Source organism: Oreochromis niloticus, linkage group LG3 (genome assembly GCF_001858045.2).
Source record: "Oreochromis niloticus isolate F11D_XX linkage group LG3, O_niloticus_UMD_NMBU, whole genome shotgun sequence".
NCBI lineage: Eukaryota > Metazoa > Chordata > Actinopteri > Cichliformes > Cichlidae > Oreochromis > Oreochromis niloticus.
In genome coordinates, this window is record NC_031967.2 from 42,178,412 (window position 1) to 42,205,596 (window position 27,185).

Genomic DNA, 27,185 nt, shown 5'->3' on the forward strand with positions numbered 1-27,185 from the left:
ATATTAATCCTGGCACTGCATCCTTATACGAGGAAGAACCATTTTATTGAAATAAAAGGTGATTATTAAATTTTTTAATGACAACTCTCACAATTTCCAGTGCCATGCGGTGGACCGAACTGGACCTATGGGACCCCGAGTCTGGCCACTGGTCGCATGTTTGACACCCGTTGTCATAAGACAACAATGAAAGAAAAGTAAGTTGAATTTGAGGGAGAGTCAGACAAAAGCCAGGGAGGAGAGAGACGGTAGAGCGAGATAGACAAAGACACAGAGAAAGAGAGAGAGAGAGAAGGAGGAGGGACGCTGTCATCACGTACAGCCGCGGAGAGAAGGGGAAGGGCGGGGGTGAGCCTCAGCCGGTGTCTGTCTGCAGCAGCGGCCATGCTGCCTGTCTCGGTGCATCCCGGTCCTCCGCCGGTGTAGCCTCCCTCCTGCATCCCCGTATCCCAGGTCAACGGACGGACCCGGATCGGCTCGGCTCGGTCGGAGCGGTTCAGCCCGCCATAGCAGACCGGAGCAGACCGGAACCAGAGCACCGAGGAGGGTAAAGAGGAGAAACGCTCCATAGCAACAAACCGGTTCCACGGCATTATCGGTAGGTGCCTCCCTTTCAGTGTACGTGTGTGTTTGAATGGCGCTGTCAGCCAGCTTAGCAGTGTTAGGGCGGATAGATGGATAAAGTCAATTCTGTTATCAGATAAAGAGAGATAGAGAGAGAGAGAGAGAGAGAGAGCATGGGTTTTATAATCATTTCATCTGCAGGATTTTATTTCTCATTGGGCTTAAGCTAAATCTAATATCACTGGAAATCAATGCAATTCTCCCACAATGGCTGTGCAGCCAAATTTATTTCACACATTTGAACACTGTGACTGTATAATGCCTATCAGTCCTGATGTACATGTGCAATTTATCATGGGGGGCGGGGTCTTAATGATCTTCAATAGAAGCTCATTCTCCTTAGCACAGCTCCTTAAAGGTACTTTTTGTAGAAGCACTGCAAAATGCAATAAAGACCTTCAGCACAAGGTGGCAGCATTTTTACCAGAAAGTTTGTGCGCAGTTGTGCATTACACTGGAAATGCTGCGCGTGCGTGCCTCTGACAGACCCCGCAAACATAGAGGAAACAGTGCTAGTATTACCCCAGTCAACAGTGTTTGTGGTACAATGGCAAAAGCTGCACTGTAGACAGACAGATGTTGTTTAAGTGATTCTGAACAGAAGGAACCCCAGTAGGCCGTGAGGTTGCGTCTCAGATATTGGCACAACTTTAAATCTGGAATATTTCATCCAAGACTAGATGCTGAGGGGGAAAAAAAGGGTTTAGTCAGCTTACTCAGGCAGCATCAGGTTCCATCTTTTTCACAGATTCAAATCACAGGTGTTTCAGAGGTGGAGCATTTAGTGTTCGTGCCTTAAAAGGTTTCAGGTCTTTTATTCTGAAATGTCTTCATGGTGTTCCTATGTCTGACTTCCTGCCCTCATCTGCTCTGTGCATCCTGACATATGTGAACCAGGAACGAGTCCTAGATGGGCCAAGTGTTTTCCCAGAGTTCTGTTCTTCTATGTACTTAATGTAATGATCTTATATTGGTTTGTTGAAGGACAACCTCTCATTAATCTAATATTTCTATGTTTTTTGTTAAAAAGCTGTACTCTCTGAGCTCTGCTAACTACCAAAGCAAGTCGGCAAAGTCAGAGTGACAAAACTGTGCAAATGTTAACTTGCATGATGCTTTCAGGTGTCATGTTTGACTCAGGGCAGTTTGGATGCCCACTGGATTTTTGTAGTGGTTTGATGTGGTACTATGTGAGATGACAGCTCAGGCCTAGTTTAAATTTCAGTATCAGACATGACAGGAAAAGTCATAGCTGTTTCCTTACATGGTTTTGGTGCTTTTTAAATAATTACAAAATGTTTTTTTTAACCCAGGTTTAATTTAATCAAGCTTAAAACCATTTTTGTTTATAAAATATACAATAAATAAATAAATACAAGCAAAACATATGCAAGTAATACAGACTCTTAATTACATGCAGAATAATCATGGTCATGTGTAGTTAAACCCACAACTCCATTTTGATCCAGGAAAACCCTGAAACTATTTTTAAACAAAGGCTTTTGGGGGGGTTTTGTAGAAAAGTACCTTTTTTAAAAATTAATTCCTGCTCTATTTCTGCACTGGTATAGAGTTGGAGGCTGTTCTCAAGATGATGGTGACTTCTGTCTTGTCAGTAAAACCATGTGATTGTCATTTCTTCTTTTTTTTTCTCAGTGATGGAGGGATGGTGAGGACACTAAAAGAGAAATTGTGAATGAGACATAAATCCCAAATCAAGCAGGATTAGAGGGACTGCAAGGCATTGGCCCAGATCTGAACCTGGAGTCGAATGAACGGGTTGTCTGAGGTCTGCTCATCAAAGTACAGATTTCAAAGCCAGATCACTGACGTTACAGCCGAGTTCCTGACACTGCAGGTAGGTGACTGTGAGGACACAGACAGATAATCAAGTGGAGGTTTAGGCTTGGTGGGAAAAATCTGTAATTCAAGGATCAGACTTGCCTTCATGTTCGCATTAAATTTGGTAAAAATAAGGTGAAACAAAAACCCCTACCTTACAGCTACAACCCCGAACCTATTGACCAGTGGACATTATGGATTAGAGCATGAACAAAATACATAATTTCTAAGGATTTTTAAATTGGATAAAGGATATTTTTGAGTTCTGACTTAAGCTGGATTTACATCAAAGTGACCTGATGTAGTTTTGGGGATTTCACCTGGATTATGAAGATTTCAGTTGATTTAAATGAACTATGACTGGTCTGATTGCCACAGTGCCGGTTCTTCGTTCAGGCCAACTGGACTACAAATCATCTTAGACGTCTTAGGACTACAGCTGGTCTATGAGAATCTGTCTACTGGAAGGAAGTCTCCAAGTTATAACACATTTTTTAGGGATTACTTATCACATTATCTAAACTTGAGCAGGATCTGGACTACATAGCTCGGATAAACTTTTTCCTGCTGTTTGGAGGATGAATCTTTTCTAACACGGATTTCGTTGAATGTTACTGGACTGTTATCCGCCATGTCTCTGAGTAAGACCCTCGAGTTGGAGCATTTTGACGAACGTGACAAGGTTCGGCGAGGACGCTCCACCCGGGCCAAGAGAGATGAGTCCACCAGCAGCGCTGGTGGTGGAGGGTCTGGCCCGAGCTCCAGGGGCAGCAGCCTGGTCCCTAGTCCTGCTCACAGCGCCAACTGCAGCTACTACCGGACCCGCACCCTGCAGGCGCTCACCTCGGAAAAACGAGCCAAAAAGGTCCGGTTTTATCGCAATGGAGACCGGTACTTTAAGGGCCTGGTGTACGCTGTTTCTAGTGACCGGTTCAGATCGTACGACGCTCTGCTAATGGAGCTAACACGCTCGTTGGCGGATAACCTGCACCTGCCTCAAGGAGTGCGGGCGATCTACACTATAGATGGCAGCAAGAAGATCACCAGTATGGATGAGCTGGTTGAAGGTAAGACTGGCAGCTTGGTTTTCATTTTCTTACAACTTGTCAATCACAAACCTTTAGGCAATGTGCCCAACTGACGTAGAAAATGTCATGCTTTAGTAGGCTATGGGTGCACACTTACTGTGGTTAGTACGAATATTTTAAGACTATTATCTGGATTGTGGTTAGGGCCAGTCTTGGCATTCTTTAATATGATCCCTATTTACTCTACCAATACTCATCAATAATGTCTTTGTCGAAAGCATCTGATCTCCTGGATCATTTGTCATCATGAAATTAGTCAAAATTGGTCTACAGCCATTTCCATTCCTAGTTGACCACCTACATGTTGTTCCCTTTGTCACATTTTTGATGTAAGGTGCTTTATATTAGCAGTCGTCTTGCTGATTATTGCATATCCTTAAAATAAATATACAGTAGTCATTTGTCACTGAGTCATAATTTTGTGCAGACTTCAGTTGATTACTCTCACCACAGATCAATCAAATGGCCTGTCCTGTTTAAACTTCCTCATGTTTCCTTCCTCTCGGCTCCCTCTTGGCTTTTGTTATCCAAACATGCTTGAATTATTTATTTCTGTGTACATCAGCAGCAGACTGATAAGTACATAATCAATACAGCGATACTCAAGGGTATATCGGTTTTAATATTCATTGGGGAAATAACCCAGGACCTGTCTGAAGTGTACAGCTGTTTCTGTACAAAAAGTATCATAATGTCCACTACTGAATCGACCCCTGACACTATTTATCCTGTAATTTGGTGAAGAATCCTATAAGAAAGTTGTCCCTGTGTGGCTTTTATGTACATGTAGTTGTCAGATTTACAGCCGTGTTAATCCTATTGAAGATTTTAAGCTGGCGACTCCAAGTAAAGTTTGTGATTAATACATAAATGCATATGTGTTGGTTAAATTTTGGTGGGAGCAATTTAAGGTACTTGGGAAAAGTGTTAGGAACGTATCCCATAATCTCTACCATAGATTTTGCCCATGGTGACACTATATGTGAGATAACTGAACCCACCAGCAAACACATAGTTCATTAAAGTTGAAGCAAAGGAAAATTGTGTTTTTTAACCTTGTTTGAAAATGATACCTTCTCACCATCTAGTCACACTCCTTTCTCTTTTGAACTGATATCCAATTAATTGAAACTGCAGGCAGTGATGATTGGGATCACACACCTTTGATAGGTCTACCTGCTTCCTGTGGATATTGTAAGCCCAGGATGGATAACTGGCTGTTGCACACATACATCCATCAATTGTTTTGCCCAACATGTGACATTACAGAATATCCAACAATTACAGTTGTATTCTTTTTGTTTGTTTGTTTTTTGCTGTTGCCAACAGACCATTCAGAGAAAGCCCAACAGCTTCGCCATTTAGCATCACCAAGATGTTTAGATTGGACTGCCCATATATTATGTGAATAATTAGTCGCCAGCCCAAAATCTTCAATAGGATTAACATTGCAATTTTTTTTGCCAATATTCGACAAATGGCTATTCTAAAGAATAATACATTGAAATGGCAAAACTTGTGCCAAATTCATCTTAGTGCAAATGCCATAAAAATGGACTTCCTGTTGGGTTTTGTGCTGAGCTATGTTATTGATATGTTGTAATGGCGCTATATACATGGAACAATTTTGAACCATCTCATGTATAAAACCTTTTAATTATGTAAGTTTTCACCACTTTTGACAGAATTTTTCAAGCATTTTTTAACCCCTCAAAAGTATTGTGACTTAACTGCCATAATAAAAATAATATCAAGAAGACCCACCTGAGCAGTTCCACTAATGCCTTCACATATTCAGTGCACAGTCATCTAATGACCCATCATTATGTGTTATATCCTGTCTCCAATATCCTCTTTTAAACATCAAGTGTACTTTATCTTATAAAGAAGCATGTATCTCATAAATGCTCATAAATCTTCCACATCTAAAATTTATACACATGAATAATATTCGTGGATAATTTAACAGCAACTCCATGGTTCACTCACTCTGCTCATCCTCTTCCCCCAAAGTCATTTAGCAAGAAACAGACCAGTGGCTGAGTAACATCACTTATCATCAATATTGATGAGTGACTGGTTTAATGTCTTCTGATGAGCGTTAGTGCCAGGAAGCTGTTCAGCCGGAGATCTGCTAAAAGACAGATGCATCGCTCTTAAGCACTTAACAAACGACAAACAGACCACAGCGGCTCAAAGCTGCGAGTGTGAAGTGGAAAAGTCATCGCTCACAACTTAACTGATTCGAGCTGTAACAGAGGGGGAAACATGGATTATCTGATTAGCTGCTTTCCAGCACAGCTAATGTACTGCACTGGGATGATTGATCTGAGTGTGTCCTGCTGAATGTCAAGATTATTGGTTTAGCATTTCAAAAGTACTGTGACAGAGATTTAAAATATCATAACCTTTCAGGTTTTTCTTGGCTTGGCAGCAGCCATAACAATCAGCTCATATACATCATTTTTTGTAGTTGTAATGAAATTATTACTATTTTTAATCCAAAGCATGTTTTACTAAACCCAGTTTCACAGTTTCAGTGCTTGAGGAAGTCTGGTTTGCTTCATCATTCATCAATCACTATGAACTTTCTTTGAACTTTTAAAATTTTCCCCCATTTTTAAAAATATAATCACACAGAAATGGTTTTAAGTGTTTAAACTTTCTTGATTTTAGTCTTATTTTAATCATTTTCCATTGCTTTTAAATCATGAGATTTTGTAAAGCACGTTGTTTTATTAAATCCTCATTATATGAAAATAAACAAAAATATAAAGTCTAAAAACAGCAGGGAAAAAGGGGCTCAAACCTCAGTCTCCTGGGTGAAAGTCCTGCATTTGATTCATACCATTACCAACTCCTGAGGTGGAATCTGTGGTTTTTTTTATAGACAAAAAAACTTGAGTTAAGTGAATTCAATGCACACAATAAAAATAATAAAGACAATGGCTTTAGAAAAGTTTTTATTTCGAAACTAATGCATAAAAAATTGTCCCAAATTCCACAAATAAACTGCAAATGTTTGTAACTTAATAAATATGATAATTGTTTTAATCTTAAAAGCTGAAATATTAAAAGTAACCTTGATTAAATTTCCTGTCACATACGGTGCTTCTGTGTTCAGTCACTGAGGTATTTGAATAAATACCTACAGCAATCCTGTCCATCTGGTTTGAATTGCAAAGTGAAAGCCTGCATGTGGAGAGACAAGGTCACACACACAATACCTGCAGAGAAAGCGTGTGTGCGTGAACATGTACTGGGGATGAAACAAAGGGGCATTTTTGAGGCTTGCTGGCACAGAAAAGCATGTGTGTGTGATTTTAAAAGAGAGTGAAAGGTGTGCACGTTGGAAAGGTAGTGAGATAAAAACGTAGAGAGAGAGGGGCGTTAGGTGAGCCATTTTTAACCATATAAGGTAAAACAGGATATGTGGCTGGAGGCTGTTGTACATGTGATCAGCTGCAGTCTGCTGGAGCCTTAGTATGATTCATAATTGTATCTTATATTTAAAAACTCTTTAAATATGGATTTTCTGCAGGACATAATAGTACAAGCAGTGCTATGAAGTGATGGTCAGAGCATGGTGCTATCCCTCATGATTGTACATCTGTCCATTTTCTTCTGCTTATCCAGCTCTGGGTCGTGGGATGGGGTGAGATGCGAGAGGTGGGGGACACCGGGCTGTTGCAGGCCATTCACACGCATGGTCAATTTTAAAACCATCGGTTAACCTAACCCCCCCTCAACTGAATGTTTTTGGACTGTGAGAAGAACAAAGAACATGTAAACTCCACAATAAAAGGCCCTGTTTTTCTTGGTGTATTATTCACCACGCGTGCTGCAAGCGTGTACTCTGTAAATTAAAAGCACTGGATTTTGGACATATGATCTGAAAATAAAACATTGGTCTATGTGAAATGATAACAGGTTATTTTTCCCCTTTAATGTCATTTAATAGACAAATGGATCAATTCAAAGGAAAAAAATCATCAGAATTTGTGACAGTGGGATAAAGAAAATTTGTAATTATATTATGTGTAAAAATGGCTTTAAAAAAATAAGTTAGCCATAATTTGCCCCTAATTGCCCCTAATCTGTCCTGGCAGATTTTGGAGATCTCAACATGCTGAAGCTGAGGTTAAAAAACAAAAAAAAAAAACACAACACAAAAAAAGAACCCCTTGAATTAAAAGGGTTTGGATGGTGGCTTTCTTAGCTTTCCACTGCTTATTTCCTGCTGGTTACTGGGACTGGGTTTCAGATGCAGCAGCGTAAGCAGAGACCAGCCACCGCCTCTGGCTCTTCTTGGGAGAGACACTGCAGCATTCCCAGGCCAGCTGAGATGAGAGACATAATCTCTCTGGCATGTCCTGGGTCTGCCCTGAAGCCTCCTACCAGGAAGCATCCCGGAAGCATCGTAGTCAGATGCCACCACCTCATCCAGCTCAGTCTGATGTGTAGTAATAACAGCTCTACTCTTAGCCCCTCCCCAAATGCAACCCCCCCCCCCCCCAACAAATTGCAAAAAATAGATTAAACTGCCTTTTTAATTGGGCTGCAAACTATAGCAATGTAACATCTTTATTTTGTAGTGTACACCTTGTGTAAATAAGACTTTATTCTGTTAAGGTAGTATAACTAATTCTAATATGACTACTAAGTGAAACAAGCTGTTTTTGAATAACAGCTTATGTGAAAACTAAACTGGATTATCAGTCTGACTTTACATTTTATTATCATACTCATCGCAGATTAATTGGAGCTGCGCTGCGATATAAAACACTGCATGCTCATCATTTCCATATTTCCTGCCCTGGTTGAACGCTCTGACGAGTGACGAGCTGTTCAGTTTTCCAGCAGCTCAGACAGAGCGAGAGGAGTGAATCTGACATCTGCTGTCACCTTCTCTTCATCCACTGTCACACACAAAGCTCGTATTACGGCGCTCTCAAATAACCCTGTGACCCTGAATGCTCTCATGTACATCATTCACTTATTTCACCTTCTAACTGAGTTCATGACAATAAACAGCAGGTACAGATGACACAGCATGGTTTCCTGTGTTCAAGGCTGCATTTTAGGCCAGTTCACTTTGCTTTTAATGTTTCTATCGAAGTTGTTGCTTCAATATTGTTGCTTTGTTATGGTCAAAATCTTTGTAATGATGGTCTATTAAAGCACCGATAACTTAATTGTTACTTGAAAGGATGAGTACAAAAGATGCTGCACAAAGCTGGCAAGAACATCCAATAAAAATCCAAGTAAGGAAAAGACAGAAGGCTGCAAAATACTTCTGAGACACAAGGAAATGAACTGGGAATATACAAAACTGGGTACAGGATGAAGAACAGGGCTGCGTTCCGGGTGAACAAAATGTAGCAGAAGGATTTTTTTAAATATAATTTAAATTCAAAGCCAAAGGACTGCAGTCATGACAGCTGATTAATCGTGCCTGCCTTTCTCCGTGCTGCTGTAGATATTGCAAAGTGTACTTCAAGGCCCATTGCCCACTGCTACACTTTGTACCTAAGTGAGTAAGTAAAGGGCGTTTGTAAAGTGCTTTTAATAGGCATAAAGTCACAAACTGATGTACAATTAAAATAAAAAATACATTAGAAAATTAAAATACATTTAATAGCAATATTAACCCTGGTTTAAAAAAAACCACCACAAACTAGAAATTGCAATTAACATGCTAAAAGAACGTTGGACTTTGGTGTCCTTGAACATGCCATTTCATAAAAGCCTAATATTTAAGTTAACTCTGTAAGATATTTAATGCTGTTTTTCAGTGTACGATATTGAGCCTTAACGTTTTTTTGGGTTGCTTTTAGTCAAAAGTTTCTCCTATAAAACCTTTGCAGTATTTGTTTTGAATGTAACTTTTCCTCCTCACACCCTGTCTTGCTGCTCAGGCGAGTGCTACGTTTGTGCCTCCAATGAGCCTTATCGGAAGGTCGACTACACCAAGATCTCCGTCCCAAGCTGGAAGCCCGGTGCCAGCGCTGGGACCGGAACGGCAAGATCAAGCGGAGCCTCCACGGCATCCACAGGAGTGTCGACGATCATCCCCAAAGATCGCCCCGAAAGTCGAGAGGGCAGAGAGAGCAAAGACTTCATCAAACCCAAGTTGGTGACGGTGATCCGCAGCGGCGTGAAGCCTCGAAAGGCAGTGAGGATTCTCCTGAACAAGAAGACGGCGCACTCCTTTGAACAGGTGCTGGCGGACATCACCGAGGCCATCAAGCTGGACTCTGGAGCAGTAAAGAAGCTCTACACGCTGGACGGGAAACAGGTTTGATAACTTTTGGTGTTCTTGTTTTGTTCTTTGACACAAACATTGAAAAAGCTGCAATGTGAAGGTACTTCATGGATGTGACCATCATCACATTGATAAAGCAGCAAACATGGAGGTTTACACAGTATGTTCAGACTTTTAGCAGCTTCACTGGAGAGCATGTAGTCACATCTGCCCTGCAGAATCAGAGATAGAAAGTACTTGTACTCTGAGAAATCCATGAACTAAAGAGACCCTGCTCACTTCTTTTCAGTCCCACTTACACCTAGAGGAAGCTCAGGAGGAAATCCTTAATGAGTGAAACACAAAGTAATGATTTACACCTGCTTCTAGACTGAAAGGTTCACTCCTGCATCCTGTGCCATGAATTTTTAAGCTATTAAGTGCTTCTACGGTTCGATGCTGGTCTGATGGAGTCACTGTAGGTATTTCAGATTTATCTTGTGTATAAACTGAGTACCAGCAGTGGCATCTATTTATACTCATTTATCCCACTGTATTTTTACCTTGTAAGAGCCAGTTATTCATGAAAATTAGGTACATAAAAGAATAAAGTTGAAGATGATTTTTTTTGGACGGGAATACAGGGAGAGAGAGTGAAGGAAGACGCATCAAAGCGATGCAATTCTGACTCAAACTCGGGCCACTACACTTGCCTCAATGAAAACGCTTTTCACCCTGTGTCTAAGGCTGAGCCCAGACACACTGCTAGAAAGCTTATTTCCACCGGCGGTATCCACCCTGACCTAATGGCTACAAGTTAGGGTATGTAGGAGCTTAGATCGACTGATAAACAGACAACCTCGCAGAATTCACAAACTCTTGGGTCGTCAACTTGTTCTTCACCCAGAGTGGGCACTCCTTTGGGCACACCCTTTTCTGCCTGACAACCATGGCTTCAGACTTTAAGCTTCTGATTTTTATCTGAGCGGTTCCCACTCACTTATAAATTTTCCCATTGCTCACTGAAGGCAACAGAACTGCATCATCTGCAAAAAGCAGGGATGAGATCCTGAAACCACCAATCACAAAACCCGTATTACAGCTAGAATCCATCAACATCTCTGCTTCCTACCACTAAAGAACTCATCATGTGCCACGCTATTGCAGGTTATAGATACTGAAAACCACTTACCATCATCTTTACTTAGAACTGCCATGAACTTGCATTAGAGTGACAACACATGTGGCTCATGTATTTCCCAGTTCAGGAGCAGGACATCTGTCATCTCTAGCAGTGCAGAATTCTCCCACTGATTTCTATTCACCATTCTTTAAGTGTCGTGTCTCCTCTTCTAAAGTTCTCCATTTTTTGGCAGCAATTTATGGTTTAATTAGAAAAATGACAGCAACAAATGGACCTCAGCCAGGGTTGAACTAGACACGCTGTGGGTAATGCTCACAGCCTGACTGTGACACACAGTTAAAGTAATTTCAGCCGTTTCGCTCAGCTCTAAACTGAAGCACACTCAGACAACAGGGCCAGTGAACAAGGGCTGACTGCGGAAATCAAATTACAGCACTTCATTATAAAATTACTCCAGGAATTTGTTTCATTTTGGGATTCATCATATATAAAAGAGTGCGTTTAAGGTGCAATTTTCAGTTTAAAGTGTACGGATGGTGAGCGTAGTCTCCTTAAAGTTTAAATCTGCAGCCTCTGCTCTTTTGAAGTACATGTGTTTGAAGCCCTGGAACTGCAGCAGTCAGCTGAAGTTAATTTGAACAGAGTCTGACTAGGAGCTGATCCTCCTTAAAATGCTTTTGTGAGCTCATATTGGGTTAAGGATTTAAACTTATCACGCGTTCTCTGGCAGGGTTATTTTTACCCCACACATGCACGCGCTCTGTCTTTGAAGTCACAGATAACTGTGACGCTGACAACGGAGAGCTGAAGAAAAGCAAAGACAGCATGTCGAGGCGCCGGTGTGACTGAAAGAAGCTTGTTGTAGTGAATGCAGCTCAGACTTGTGTACACACACACACACGCTTACACACAAGTCTGCTGAGTTCACCCTCAGAAACACACACACAAGGCACAAAACTGTCTGCATTTGTTAAGATGTAGCTGCACCATTGCCTTAGGAAAAGTAAAAGCACACTTGACAGACGCTCCCTTCAAAATAAAAGTATCCATTGCATCTGCCTCCTTAACATTGTTTTTACTTTAAAAGGATTCCCCCAGGCAAAGTTTATATATGAACATTGACCCTTTTTAAAAGTTCATAAGAAGAACTAAAAAAAATTAATCTGATATCACACTTGAAAAGTTATAGTACGAAAAGATTATAAAACACTGAAAGAGAAAATTAACCTATCCACAAACAGGATTTACCAATCACCATTACCAATTTGATGAAACCCTAAAAAGACTTGGAATGAGTATTTTTTTTATCATTCATATTTATTTTGGTGCCCTGGCACAAAACAGGAATACATACTCGGACTCCTCTCTCCCCACCTACCTCCAACTCTTTACCAGCATAGCACGGTGGTGTGGTGGTTGGTACTGTTGAGTTCACATGTTCACCTCATATTCACATGGGTTCTCTCAGAGCTTCCTCCCACAGTCCAAAGGCATACAGTTAGTGGTGTTAGGTTAATTTGTGATTCTAAATTGCTCATACATGTGATTATAAATGGTCGTCTGTCTGTAAGAGGATGAAAATAATGAGGATGATTTTTGTCAGTAATAGAAAATATATAAGGTATTGGAAATGCCCAACCCTGACTTGTAGCAGCAGGAAATTTTAATTTACACAATTCTTCAACCTCTTGAATAACATGCTGGTGTTTTCTGCTGTATTTATACTGTATTTTATATCTAAAGATAAATGCAGCTGACTTGAGAACATCAGCAGACAGATTGCCATTTTCTTTTTTTAAATACAATTTTGAGAAGAAAATGGCAAAACAAAAAACCCCCTAACCAAATAATAGTTTTGTGTTAATGAATGTTTTTATTTTGAAAGGCATGAATTGTAATGAAGGCTTTTATTCTCTTTCTGCCTCAGACTGCTTCATTTTCATTCAGTCAGTCTTACAGGAACAAGGCCAAAATGCGTGTGTGTGCGCGCGCGTGTGTGCGTGTGTGTGTGTGTGCGCGCGCGCGCGCGCGTGTGTGTGTGTGTCCTTGCCCTGTTCCTTCAGTTTGTGCAGCCTCTTTAAAGAGTGAGACAGAAACCCCGTTTCACATACACACATTCACATACTTTGACATTGCAGTGTGGTTACCGTAGCAACCTGCTATCTAGGAACAACCTCTTGCTACAGACACACACGGAATGTTCAGTCCAGTTCCGGAACCGTTAGGGGGAGTGTGGTCCCCATGGCAACCGTACAGCATTGAAATGACTCTGTATCAGTTTCTGTGTGTGGAAAGCAGCTTAACAGTGAAGAAATTACTCTAATGCATTGGTTTGGCTCATATTAGGTTATTTCATCTGTATATTGTCAGTGTACACTGGTGACTGATAAGAATAAATACAAATAAGTTCAATGTTACTTTTTCCACTTTTAATACTAATAAATGAATGAAATGCGTGACATCATACGCATGTTGCTCGAGAGTTGTCCACCATATTTGATGTGATACAGAAACTGGCTGCTAGGGAAACCTGGTAATTGGCAGGCGTTGTCTGATATCCTCATGTTCATGGTAATCATAATCAATATTGGCCCAGCTTCAACATTACAAGTGACCAGTCACATTGTTGTGACATCATAGTTTTGTGATGTGGAAACTCTGATCCCAGAACCCTAACCCCGTCCCTGACCTCAGCCTAACACAAGTAGGGCTGCCACAAACGATTATTTTGATAGTCGACTAGTCACCGATTATTTTTGCGATTAGTCGACTAATCAGATCATGCATCCATTGGACGTAAAATGTACACCTGAAAATATGTTAAACGTTTATTTTGTGACCCAGAAAGAATAATAATTGTAATATTAAAACTAACTAGCTGCCGCCATTGTTGACAACTGCGCTGGGCCGCGCTATGAATTCTGGAACACAGTTTCTTCTTCTTCGGGGTTTAACGGCAGCTGGCATCCTTGTACATGCAGTGCTGCCATCTTCTGTTTCAGTCCGTTATTACACTCTTAAATACTACTACTTATTCCTGCGTCTTTTGGGATCTTACAAAGCTTCAAACGACGCGTCGACTATTAAATTAGTCGTCGACGATTTTAATAGTCGACGTAATCGTGACTAGTCGACTAATCGTGGCAGCCCTAAACACAAGTAGAGTAGAGATGTGCAGTTTTCTTCCACATCACAGAACAATGTAATTGGTCACTTGTGGTGTTGAACCTGAAGAAACACCAAGGTTTTGTGTTTTAGTCTTTTGTCCTCTTCACACCAACATTTGAAACTATGACCGGATACCACGAAACCATCAGTATAAGCTAATTCTCAATACTTAACTATTTGCCTTTTTCACTAAATCAATCATTTATGCAGTCGGTCAATAGCGAGCCATTTTGAGAGCGCGGGCCAGTCTAAAATGGAGGAAGCTCCACTGTAGGAGGAAAAAAACTTGTCTATACCACAGAGGGATGCTTCACAGCTCTGAGTCGGGACTTAATGATTTAATGTGACTAATGAATAAACTGGGACAACTTAAAGAGCTAATTAGCTAAAATCAAATTTGTTTGTAGTCAATCTGAGTGGCTGTGTGGGTTGATTAAAATCTAGCAATCACTTGTGTCAAAAACTGGGATGTGATTGGATCTTTTCATATTCATATTCCAACCAGCCCTGTGAGCAGTCTCAGCGTTTGTGTGAGGAAACAGGAATGAATTTTGCTTTGATGACTGAGCCTTAACTGTAAACCTCTCATCTTTTATAACTGTTCCTATACCCTCGTTCATCCTTCTTTTCTCCATCTTTTTCCTCTCCCACTCTTTGTTCTCTCGCTCCTCCCTCTCCCTGAATCTCGGACAGTTTGATGTGCAATTTCTATTTAATCCTCAAAACAGTTCCTTAGACAGCACAGTGTGTGTGTTTGTGTGTGTGTGTCAGAGCCCATTGAAGCGTTGCCAGCTGTAAACATGATTCAAAATTTCCCATCTGTCATCTGCTCTGTCGCTCTCTCTCACACACACACACACACACACACACACACACGTCTCGTGTTGCTACGCACACGCATCACACATATGCCGCTGCAGCTTTTCCTAAAATCTGATGAATCACAGCGTGTTCTTCTCTTTGTGTGTGTGCAGCTGACCTGTTTGCAGGATTTTTTCGGGGATGATGATGTGTTTATGGCCTGCGGTCCAGAGAAGTTTCGCTACGCTCAGGACGACTTTGTGCTCACACACAGTGGCAAAACACCGGCCTTTGTGAATGGTAACACAGACACACACCCATCTTTGTATTGTTTGTAGAATGTTTTTCTTTTTTTATTACTGAACAACAAATTATTTGAATCATAAAAAGAAAACAAAGACTCACAAAACTGGGGGAAGCATTTATTCAGTTGTATTTACATGTACAAATACAAATATGAAACACGTCAAAAAACCTTCTTGGAATAAAATCCTGTTAACCACTGAGAGAAAGTGTAGCTCTCAGTTTTATATGACTCTTTTCTCTCTTTCCAGAGTGCAGGACCAAGGTCTCTCGCTCATCTGCCCCTCAGAAAACAACCAAGACTCCCAGCAGCTCCGGCTTCTCCTCCTCTAGGACTCCACCCAAAGGTCCGTCCAGGACAAAGTCACCTGGTCCGGGTATGAAGCAATAAGAAAACCACCACTAATAACTATCAGTAGAAAGATATAACAAGAACTTTTTGTCTGGTTAATGTCACAAAAGCTACACATACAGTCCTTCCATTTTCCAAGTGTTGCTAAAAGTCCTTGTTTCTTAGCCTTGGGCATCTGAACTGTAACCCTTTATTCACATAGTGCTCTCTCACTCAAATTAAAATTTGCACAACGTGATTCATAAAGAGCTGTTAGCCAAAAAAAGTTGCCATATCTCACCTCAGTGTGCAGCGTGTCCACAAAAAGCACTTTTCCACTCAGAGCACTTTATGCAACACGCCGTGGAGAACAAAAGGAAAAAAACAGAACAAAAGAGCAAAACAGAGTTTGAGTATCTGAACGTCATGCCCTTAAGAACTAAAAAGAAAATCCAGCAAACACCTGAAGGAGACGGGTCTGGTCCTTCAACTGATCATCTAGTGTTCACTGAAACCTAATCAGAAATGGTCTCAGTGGAAGAGGGATGTCAAGAAGCCATTTTTAATAAAGGAAACTGGGAGAATAGATTCAGAGGTATGTCAAATTACACAAGAACTGGACTGAAAATCGCAGACAACAAGTCCTAATTTACTATATTTTTATTCAAATCGTTGTCAATATGCAGAGTGTTTGCAGCCCTCTGTAAGAACGTGGTGAAGGATCTGGCATGGTTTGGTGCTGGATTTTAGCCTGTGACGTTGGAGATCTTGTCAAAATTAATGGACCTATGAATACAGAAAAGTACTGTTAGATTTGAAACTAACATAAAATACCACCTAGCAAAGATCTGATTAACAGTAAATTCATATTTCAGTGCAACAGTGATCCCAAACACAAACACAGCCAATGTAGTCAGAGCATACATTGATAAAATTCCTGAAGACTACTTAAAGAAATGACAAGAAAGCTGTTTAAGAGAGTTCAGGCTGTAATGATGTTAATGAATCCCTGCACATAGTTCCCATTTTTTTGAGCAAAATATAAATAAATTAGCAGTGATTGTGTGCCAGCTCTTGGTGCAGTGTCAGCATCCACAATTGGACAAAGCATGTGTGGTCATTGACTTCTGCTGCTTTTTAACTAAGCGATTTAGGCATCTGTGTTAAGTAAAAGTCTTATTTAGTGTTGATAGTCACACAGAGATATTACTGGAAGACTCACGTGGCCTATCCCTGGTTTAAAGGGATTTAGATTAGTATTGCAACAGATTCATTTAGTTACACCAAAGCAAGGTTGTTTCATAATCTTTTGACAAACAGGTTAAAATGTGCTGAATTAGCTCTTAGCTGTCCCTGTTTAAATGGAATAATGAACATCTGTCAGTGTTCTCTCTGAGTAGATTTGTGTTTTTTCTGTTTTTTCACAAGGGACCAGATTTAAACTTCCAAAAATAGGCACTCTGAGATTTAAAATAAGGATGAAGTACATGAATAATTTCTTAGCTCACTTAACCATATGTTTCTTCCACCATATGCTTCTTCATCACTGTCTTCAAACTCGAGCAGTGATGCACAGGTATGTGTATACAATTATTTTGACCAATCAGATCACTTCCTTCTTGCTTTCAGCTAATGAGGCCTCTGGAAAATCATCCAGGTCCAGCCCATCCCCCACCAGCCCTGGGACTCGACGCAGCCTCAAGGTCACAATGATCAGATGATTGATGGATTGTTTTTATTTGTAGTAGTTGTTTGCAATAAAAACGTCTAATGGTTCATCCTTACATTTGTCTTCAGATGTCACCTCGTCGTGCTTCCTCCACTGATGTAAACGGAGAGGCCGAACAGCCAGAAGACACTGCAGAAGGTGAAGGTGTGTTTGTGTGTTTTGACCTTTTAATCAAGTCTGCCGTTTGTGTGTGTAATATCTGAAGTCAGTGACCCTGAAATGTGAACTTCTTGGTAACAGATGCAACTTTACAAAAAAAACTCTACATGACACAGAAGTTGAGTGAGTTTGATGGCTGTTTGAAAGACCTGAGAGGCTTTAGGCTGAATTTCAAAGTGAATTATTTAAAAACAGCTTCTTGATAAAAGGACACATGGTGGCTGAGAACCTCACTGCGTGCCCAGTGGTGGCCTCTGGCATCAGTGCATGCTCCCTGGCTTGCACTCTGAGGGTTGCACAAGTGCTTGAAAGTCAAAAGAGCAAATAAAGACTGAAAACTTCTGTAGCAGAAAAGGCTCAGTGGCTTAGAAGGGGGTAACGATGACAGCACATCTGTGACTCTGTGGGTTTGAAAGCAGATTTTCTGAGGTGATGCTTTAAAGGAAACTGTCAAACTCTGAAACTTGCAGGTTAACTCAGAGGTTGTGTGTTCAGACTTTAGGAAGTCAGTGACATTTGAAAAGTCTCCTTTTCACAGTGAACGGCAATCGAACAGTTTCTTCCTCCACCATCAACGAGAAGTACAAGGTTGGAAAGGTGATCGGAGACGGAAACTTTGCTGTGGTGAAGGAGTGCGTGGAAAGGTAAATAACAATCACATAACTCAGTTTGCAAACAGCATGTGCTGTTTGCAAACTAATATACTTAATCACTCTGAGAAAAGTCAAAAACTAGAAGTGGTAGGTGGAGTTTATATACAAAAAAGCCTCGTGTTAGCCCTTTGCTAGATAGTTGATAGGTAACATGATGCTGTTACAACATCTCATGCATAATTAAAGTTTTGTGGATATAAATTAGACGTTATTACCTATGAATTAAAAACGATACAATGCTTTTATAAGGTATAAGGTGTTATAGGTCCAGAAATGCCAAATGGTTGCTAGGCAACATGATGTGATATAGATAAGAACCTCAAGGGACCGAAGATATACCTGTGTGCCAAGTTTGGCTGCTGAACTTCTGATGGTCTTGGAGAAGTTTGTGGTCAAAGAAACAAACACAGACAGATTTTGTGTATTATTCTCAGGCTCAGTGTGGCCCTCTGAGTGCAGTAGCTCAACATTGGGACTCAGGCGGTGTGTGAATCTGTAATATTTTATCTTTGTTTGACTGACAGGTCAACAGGACAGGAGTACGCTCTGAAGATCATAGACAAAGCTCGCTGCTGTGGGAAGGTAACACTCACTGATCTCTGACTGATCCTGAGTTTATGTAAAGTCCTCTGAACTGATGAAGACACCAAACCTCTGCATGCGTGTAAACAGGAGCACCTGATAGAAAATGAGGTGGCGGTCCTGAGGAGGGTTCGACATCCGAGCATCATCCAGTTAATCGAGGTGGACGAAACGCCCACTCAGCTGTTCCTGGTCATGGAGCTCGTCAAGGTCCCTCCTCTTCTTCCTCTTTCCTCCAGAAAGTTTTATTACATTGGAAAATTTCAGCTGCTGATTGAAGCAAAAACTATGAACTGAATGTATTTAGCTTGCAGCTTCTGTTGCTGCCTCTGTTTTTCATGTAGAAAAATAAAGGAACCAAAGAACTTTTCAATCACCACAAAAGTTGCTAACACTCCAGTGCTCTTATTCTGTTTATGAAACGCAACAAATGAATTTTTTTCATGCCTTTGTCTGTTCAGGGCGGAGATCTGTTTGACGCCATCACTTCCTCTACAAAGTACAGCGAGCGAGACGCCAGCGCCATGGTGTTCAACCTGGCCGGAGCCATCAAGTACCTGCATCGAATGAACATCGTACACCGAGACATCAAACCAGAGAACCTGCTGGTACGAACACGCACACATCGTGTTCACAATACTTGAATTTTATTTTGCAGTTTTTTGGATTAAGAAAAGATGAAAGAAAAATAATTGTGGAGCTTTTATTTTAACAGTTTATTGAATTTTAAATATAAACTGTAGTCCACAAACAAGGCACCTCTCCGTTGTTTATTTTACATTTACAATTTTAAGATTTTTTAAAAAGATTATCTAATGTAAGTAAGGCAAACTTTATATTAAGAACAGTGTAAGTTCATGACACTTTTTAATGAGTAGTTTTTTACTTTTTTGAATACTTTGAAGGTAAAATATATGTGTATACCTTGTAAGTAATTTATTTACAATACTTAAAAAAAAAAAAAGCTGTATTATTTTTAACTATAGGTTGATGCTGAGCAATTATTACTTCTGTTGACTTCCTGGTTTATTTGGAAACATGATTATCAGGTTCATAAAATAAGTCTGTTGAGCTGTTTACCTTCTCTGTTTGCAGTCTTTGTGTGCACCTTAGGAAGATTTCATGTATTTGTATCCCGCAGGTTTGTGAATATCCAGATGGCACTAAGTCATTGAAGCTGGGGGATTTTGGTTTGGCGACAGTGGTGGAAGGACCGCTGTACACTGTGTGTGGCACGCCGACATACGTCGCCCCAGAGATCATCGCCGAGACCGGGTAAGAGAGGTCACAAAACCCCAAATTTATGCTAATCTCCTTTTCTGAGGTTGATCGGGACAGATGGTTGAAAGCAGGAATATTAGATTGTTAGGTCTAAAAAAAAAAAACGCTGCAAATTAATCCGTGCATATGAAGAGCACATTTAAAGACTCCTATTTTCTGTCTGATTTCTACAGCTGCATTCATAAAAAATGTAGAAGAGCAGATCCAAATAATAAATAACCAATTTAAAATTGTCAGTGTGACAGACTTGGTCAAAGGCAATATGTTTTTTGTTTAGCAATAACATAAATTAAAATAAATACCTCTAAAACCAGTTTTCCTGTAAAAAAACAAACAAAAAACAAACAAAACAAAAACAACCCATTAATTTGTCATCTTCATTAAAAAGTGTGCTTTTTGTATTTTATTTTTTTTTTTCAGCTGTTTTAAAAAAAAAAACACTAAATTTGAAAATGCATGGGTGACAACATTAATTTTAACAGTAAAATATCATTTTGATTAAAGACTTACTGGTGGAGTGACCAATACAGAAACATAAAGAAATACATTTTAATTACATATACAGTGGATTTAGGGCAGCTGTGAAATATACCTTACATTGGGTGGTCTAAATAAATTTAATACATTTGGTGGTTTTATATGTTTTTACATTGCAAATGACGCATTGTTGTCTGATTCTAAACCTTTAATTTTAAATGGACAATGAATAAAGGTGCTCTTAGTTAAAAAAAAAAGAAAAAAGAAAAAACTTTATTCAGGAGATCACAATTTCATTTTATTAAAATATATATGAATGTTAAATAAAAACAAATATTTAAATTTAATGACAGATAATGTAATAAGTCTTTGAAAAACATTTGACCTCCATTCTGCTGCTATAAAAAATGTGCTTTTTCCAAGATGCAGTATAACTTAAGTCAAAAATGTATCAATTTTTTTTTGTTGTTGTTGTTGCTTGTAAAGAAAAAAACTTCTTGCCTTTTCTTATAGACACTTATTTATGGTTAACCGTCTCTTATATTACACTGTTGTGTTTGTGTATGTGTGCAGTTATGGTCTAAAGGTGGACATCTGGGCGGCAGGAGTGATCACCTACATCCTGCTGTGTGGATTTCCTCCTTTCAGAAGGTGAGTTAGTATCAAGTTGTTGTTTATCCAGTCATGCATGTGTTAATTATTTCATTTGTTGTATTAATGCAATCTCGTCTTTTGTATTGTTTTGATATCATGTAACCTGCCATCATTTTGGTTACGTTAATAAACAGCTTTTCCTGATTTTTGCTCTTCCTCAGTGAGAATAATGTTCAGGAGGAGCTGTTTGATCAGATCCTCAGAGGGAAGCTGGAGTTTCCGTCTCCAGACTGGGACACCATCAGCCTTCCGGCAAAGGTACCATTCATGAATACATTGTTTGGTATCTGACATCAGCTAAAGAACAAACACGATTATCTTGTGGCTTCAACAAACATTGACTAAAGCCCTGCATTTTGCTAAGATGGTTTCTGAGTTAATGTTTTTCCAGTTTTTATGAAGTTTGATCTCTTATTTAGTGGGTTGAGGAAGCACAAAATTGAATTTTAACCATCTTAAAATTAGGGATTATTCAGCAGGACAAAGTGAAAAGAGAAACCATAAAAACCAAAGGCACATAGCATGAAATACATGCAGTGTGACCTAGTAAGCAGCACATTGGTTAGCTGTACTGCAGACTGGTAACTGTTGCATGACCTGGTCCTCAGATGTTGATAAGTCAAATGCTGCAAGTGAATGTGGATGCCCGTTTCACTGCCGATGAGGTCCTGTCGCACCCCTGGGTGACGGTAAGAGCACTCAGACATGTAATCCCGTCAATACTGCAATAACATAGTAATTATTCATTCTGGTGGTCATCGATGCTCAATGCTTATGTTCATTTTCATAGTAAAACATGGTGTGTTTGTCTAGGATGAAGCTCCTATAGAATCCAACACTGTGAGCAGCGCTGAAGAGCAGAACAGTGGAGACACTTTGGAAACAGAGGAACCAGAGGAACCAGAGGAATCCCCAATACTAGAAACCAAGCAAGTTCCCTCACCTCTGGTCTAAAACACATCCCCCTTATTGAATGGAAGAACAGAACAGTCTTTGTTTGGTCCACCTAAACCCAGAAAGTTTCTTTATATCTGGATGTCTCATTAATTTCCAGACCAGATCAGTTCCCTCTAATCTGTTCTAGAACCTGTTACATGACATCATGTCACCTTAGTTTGAAAGCTAAATGAGTTTTAACTTCTGGAAGCCAACAACTCTGCTTTGAATTCTAGCTTTCTCTCGTTTCCATTTGAAACCAAACCAATCACTTCCTCATGGTTCTTATTTAATCTCATCTTCAGGAAAGAGAACAGAACATATCAGAAGTTTCTCCACCTCTTTCTCTTGGACACGTTCATCCTTCTAAAGACCAAAAAGAGGTCCTCTCATTTAAAACAAATCTAGTTCAATCTACTTGGCATGAAACCAGTCCCATCATGCTTTATGAAACAAAATGATTTGCTTCAATTTTCTTCCACAAATATTCCCATTTTGGCTGTGAGATATAAAACAAGTTCCCTCTCTTGTGATGTGGAATTTCTCAGTTTCTCCCCTTGCAAGTCAGCAAGTCCTGTCAGTCACCCGTCATCTGCTTGAATCGAACACGATACTATACATCTGGTGCAGAACCTGTTACTGTTTCTTTAACCAGAAATGTGATTGAAGCCCATTACAGCCACTGGAAACCAACCAAGATCCCTCACTGATCTTTAATTTATTAATTTATTCAAAACTAAACATGACGGGTCATGAAGACATTCTTTATTCACCAAGTGGAACCCAAAAAGTCCAGTCAAAAATCCAGATTTTTTTCTTTAAATTAAGTGAAGAAAGGAAAGGAGGAGGAGGACTGGAAAACAAGCAAATGTGGCCCATCCTATACCATCTGGAAAACCAAATATGTAAATTAGTGGAAATAATAAGTTTCCTTAGATCAAGTGAAAACCAAACACTTCCCTTCTTACGTGATTTAGAAAACAACCTGTGTCATCTCAAACAAACCAATAAGTGTTCCCCAAACTTAGTTTAGTGTCGAGAACAGTTGTTCACTATTTTGATTTGCTGGAAGCAATCATGTTCCCTTGCTTTTACTCTGGAGTCATTTTACTTCCCTTGGTTGGATGGACGTGCTGTTTGTTTGTTTTTTGTATGTTTTTTCTTCTTTATTTCTACCGGAAGCTGCACAAGTCTGCAACAATGGGAGTTTGTTCCACTGATAGCAAACCAGTTTCTCTACTATTGTTTATCCTGTGAACACCATTCCACTTTTGGTCTGTGCCATTAAATCTACTGAAGACTTTTACAAGACACGTCTCTGCTGCTGATGAGCTCTCTTAGATTGCTATTAAATGCCCGTTTTGTTGTGAGACACAATGCCCGGCTACTTGAAGGACGCACACTATATCGATGCCGGGACACCACGAAGGTGCTATTCGACTCATCTTGTTTTATGATCCAGTGTCTGATTGGACTGTATTACCATTTCTTGTAAATGGCTCTTACCTCTTATCTGAATGACACTGGAAAAACTGATTGGACGGCTGTAAAAAGGCGCCAACCACTTTCATTAAGATATGAACACCTGACTCAATTTCAAATGCTCCCTCTGGTTTAGAGGTTATCGTTTCTGTAGTCCCTGCTGCTAGGCAACCAGGATGTCTTCCATTTATTCCGGGAAACGTCGCATTTCTTCTGCCTTTGCCCTTCAGCTCTCCTTCTGCTGGCCCAAAGGACGTCTCTCATTTCTTCTACTTGCACCTGCAAACTGGGGAGGTGATTGAGTACTGTGCCTGTTTACGCTGCTGGTTAACTGCTTTCAGTATCCTAATTTTTTCTCTTACAAGTTAAAGTCCCTAGAAGTTTGATATTGATTATAGCCACACACAAAGGCTCATTGTTTTTGCTTTGGTTTTGAAGTATTCAGAATTTGTCTGCATTTTAGAAAATGCACTTTTCCTACTGAGAGATATTGGCAAATCTAAACATAGGATACTTCATCACCTATCAGGTGATTAGCCTTATTAGCTGGAAAAAGAGAAAATGTTCTCTGTCCAAAGTTCACATTTTGCTAGTGTATTCTCTATGAACTCTTAAGTTAATGGTTGTACACCAAGTTTGTGTGTAGATTAAACAAATGAAAATTTACACACAAACACTGAGGTTTATAGGTTATAGTATAACCAGAAAAGCCTGAACAAGTATGGTTTGTGTACATTGAGTTGACCATGAACTCCTCTGTAATCAAAGTATTCTAGAGTAAAATTTGAGGGCATCTTTTTTTTACAACAAAAGCTTGGCTGAAATTGGGTCATGTAACAGGACAGCAGGAAACAGAAGCAACACAGCGGCTGAAAATCAAAAGGATCAAGGGCTTGCAATGACTCCTGACCTCTACATGATTGAGATGCTGTGGCAGGACCTTAACAGAGCTGTCCATAAACAAGTGCCCACAAACCTCGATGATCTAAGACAGGGGTGTCCAACTTCAGGATTTGAGGGCCGGTGTCCTGCAGGTTTTAGATCTCACCCTGGGTCAACACACCTGAATCAAATGATTAGTTCATTACCAGGCCTCTGGAGAATTTTAAGACATGTTGAGGAGGTAATTTAGCCATTTAAATCAGCTGTGTTGGATCAATGACACATCTAAAACCTGCCCTCGAGGCTGGAGTTGGACACCCCTGATCTAAGACAAAGTTGTAAAGAAGAGTGAGCCAAAATTCCCGCACAACTGTGTGAGAGACTGATCATTTTAGACTGATAAAGTCATACAGAGAAAGATTAAAATTCATTGTAAAAGATAAAAATTATGTGGTGCACTTAGTTTCTTTTTCATATAACTGTATACTGCGCAGAAAGTAAATATACTGTTAAAATAGGAAGTTAGGTTTACATAAATATTAAACTACAGCACTTCAAGTTGTTAGCAAATAGTTAACAAATGTCATTAAACAATCCATCCATTCGCTTCCGCTTATCCTTTTCAGGGTCGCGGGGGGCGCTGGAGCCTATCCCAGCTGTCATAGGGCGAGAGGCGGGGTACACCCTGGACAGGTCGCCAGTCTGTCACAGGGACAGACAAGCATTCACACTCACATTCACTCGCACATTCACACCTAGTGGCAATTTGAATTATCCAATTAACCTATCCCCACAAGTTGCATGTCTTTGGACGGTGGGAGGAAGCCGGAGTACCCGGAGGGAACCCACGCAAACACGGGGAGAACATGCAAACTCCACACAGAAAGACCCCGGCCTGATCGTGGAATTGAACTCAGGACCTTCTTGCTGTGCGGCAACAGTGCTAACCACCGTGCTGCCCCTTAATTCTCTAGAAATTTTTTTTTTTTTTACACCCATTCACACACTGGTGATGGCAAGCTACGTTGTAGCCACAGCCACCCTGGGGCGCACTGACAGAGGCGAGGCTGCCGGACACTGGCGCCACCGGGCCCTCTGACCACCACCAGTAGGCAACGGGTGAAGTGTCTTACCCAAGGACACAACGACCGAGACTGTCCAAGCCGAGGCTTGAACCGGCAACCTTCTGATTACAAGGCAAACTCCCAACTCTTGAGCCACGGTCACCCTCATTAAACAAATTAAGGAAATTAAGCAGTTACAGATTTTTGATAAATGGTTAAATTAAAAGAATAGTTTCCAGTTGGAATTTTTCAGTGAAGGCTTTTTCAAGCCAGTTCCTGAACACTGAAAACCAAAAACAATGAGCCTTATGTACAAAGACTCCTTTTGTTCCTCTGAAGGACACGTCCTGTCGTCTCACTCGCCTTCTGTCCTTTACCTATTCCCCCAGGCTTCGCACTGTATCTGAAATTAACTGAGGGACTTCAAAATGTCACATTTTCAAAAACAATTTCAACAACCTTTTAAAGTTTCTACCTGCAGTATGACTGAGATAAAGGTCACCTTTGAGTCCAGTCCCCGAGCTTACTGCCTCTCCTCAGTTCACAGCAGTTTACAGAGGATAAAATATGTTGTAAATAATGTAAATATGACTCTGTCTGTTGTTGTCTGTTTGTCTGTGTGAGTCAGTTGTGAAGTAGGGAAACAGTAGCAGCCTGAACAAATACTACTACAATGAAAAAGAAAAGAAGTCTCATTGTAGACATGTGGTGTCAGCACCCTGAAAAAACCTTGTGCTACCCAAAGAGACTGTGTTTCTGGGATGAAACAAATGATTTTCCACATTGATATTGGAACATTTTGACATTCTCAATAGATACTTATTCAATTTAAAAAATAGTGGAGAAACATAAAATTCAAGGTTTCTGAAGGGTGTGAAGTAAGAGTTCTTATCTTAAAGTCAAGTTCTTGATAGATTTGGTAGCAACAAAGGACTGGACACTGACAGAGCTCTTTCATCATGTGGTCATGTGTCTGTGAGGTGTCACCAATCATATTGCTCCATCCACACATCCATCATGCTGTCTGTGATATTACTGATCATACATCAGTGAGAATGAAGGAATGCCTGTTATTAAAAACAAAACAAAGTGTGTTTGTGTGCGTGGGTAGTTGATTTCCACGACATAATCTTTGAAGTCCTGTGGAAAAACTGGAATGTATGAGGTTTGTAAGTTCTGAGTCTGCATCGAGAGAAGGGGTTTACTTTCTTTAAAACTTGAAACCAAGTGTCAATCGTCATCTGGGTAAATGCGTTGACCTAATGCAGTGTTATGACCTTACCGTGACCTTTGAGCTTAGCATAACCTTTCCATGGCCTTGACCTTAGGCTGGAGCTGCTCATTGAGAGTTTGGCAGGAGCATTTGATGTGTCAATGAGTGGGACTAATGAAATAACTTTGAGCTCACAAACTGTTTTGAAGGGCAGAAAATTATTTATCTCACACATTTAAGAATTACAGCTACCTGACTCTAACTAGGCGATTACAGGAACCACTGAACAAGCTTTTAATAAATAATACAATAATAAATATGCATAAACAAATACCTACAACAAATTCCAGCAACATGAACAAGTTAATAAAAGAAAATGTCATGTACAACTGTGTAAGAAGACCCGGACCAATGATTGGTGTAATAATAACCAATGCCTGCTGCACAGAAAAACCTTGCTGGTACGCTCACGTTTCAAATTCTTAAACACATCAATGTCTAGAAAAGGGGCTTTTGCAGAGCCTTGAA

General features: G+C 40.1%; 1 protein-coding gene across 3 annotated transcripts; it reads left to right on the forward strand.

Moving 5' to 3' along the window:
* LOC100704388 (serine/threonine-protein kinase DCLK2) lies at positions 1-25,094 on the forward strand. Of its 3 annotated transcripts, none has more exons than XM_013266827.3 (16): positions 1-598; positions 2,281-3,533; positions 9,473-9,852; positions 15,085-15,211; positions 15,466-15,561; positions 17,175-17,248; positions 17,343-17,418; positions 17,972-18,077; positions 18,611-18,668; positions 18,759-18,878; positions 19,130-19,276; positions 19,810-19,943; positions 21,000-21,077; positions 21,242-21,338; positions 21,689-21,769; positions 21,894-25,094. In XM_013266827.3, exons 2-16 carry the CDS (start codon positions 3,098-3,100, stop codon positions 22,032-22,034), a joined length of 2,151 nt encoding a protein of 716 aa, XP_013122281.1. In that variant the 5' UTR covers positions 1-598; positions 2,281-3,097; the 3' UTR covers positions 22,035-25,094. The 3 variants fall into 3 exon arrangements, with proteins under 3 accessions (XP_013122281.1, XP_005464609.1, XP_003459236.1); XM_005464552.4 differs by having other exon boundaries at positions 4-598; positions 15,466-15,591; positions 17,343-17,412; XM_003459188.5 differs by having other exon boundaries at positions 10-598; positions 15,466-15,591.
* Positions 25,095-27,185: the final 2,091 nt, after the last annotated feature.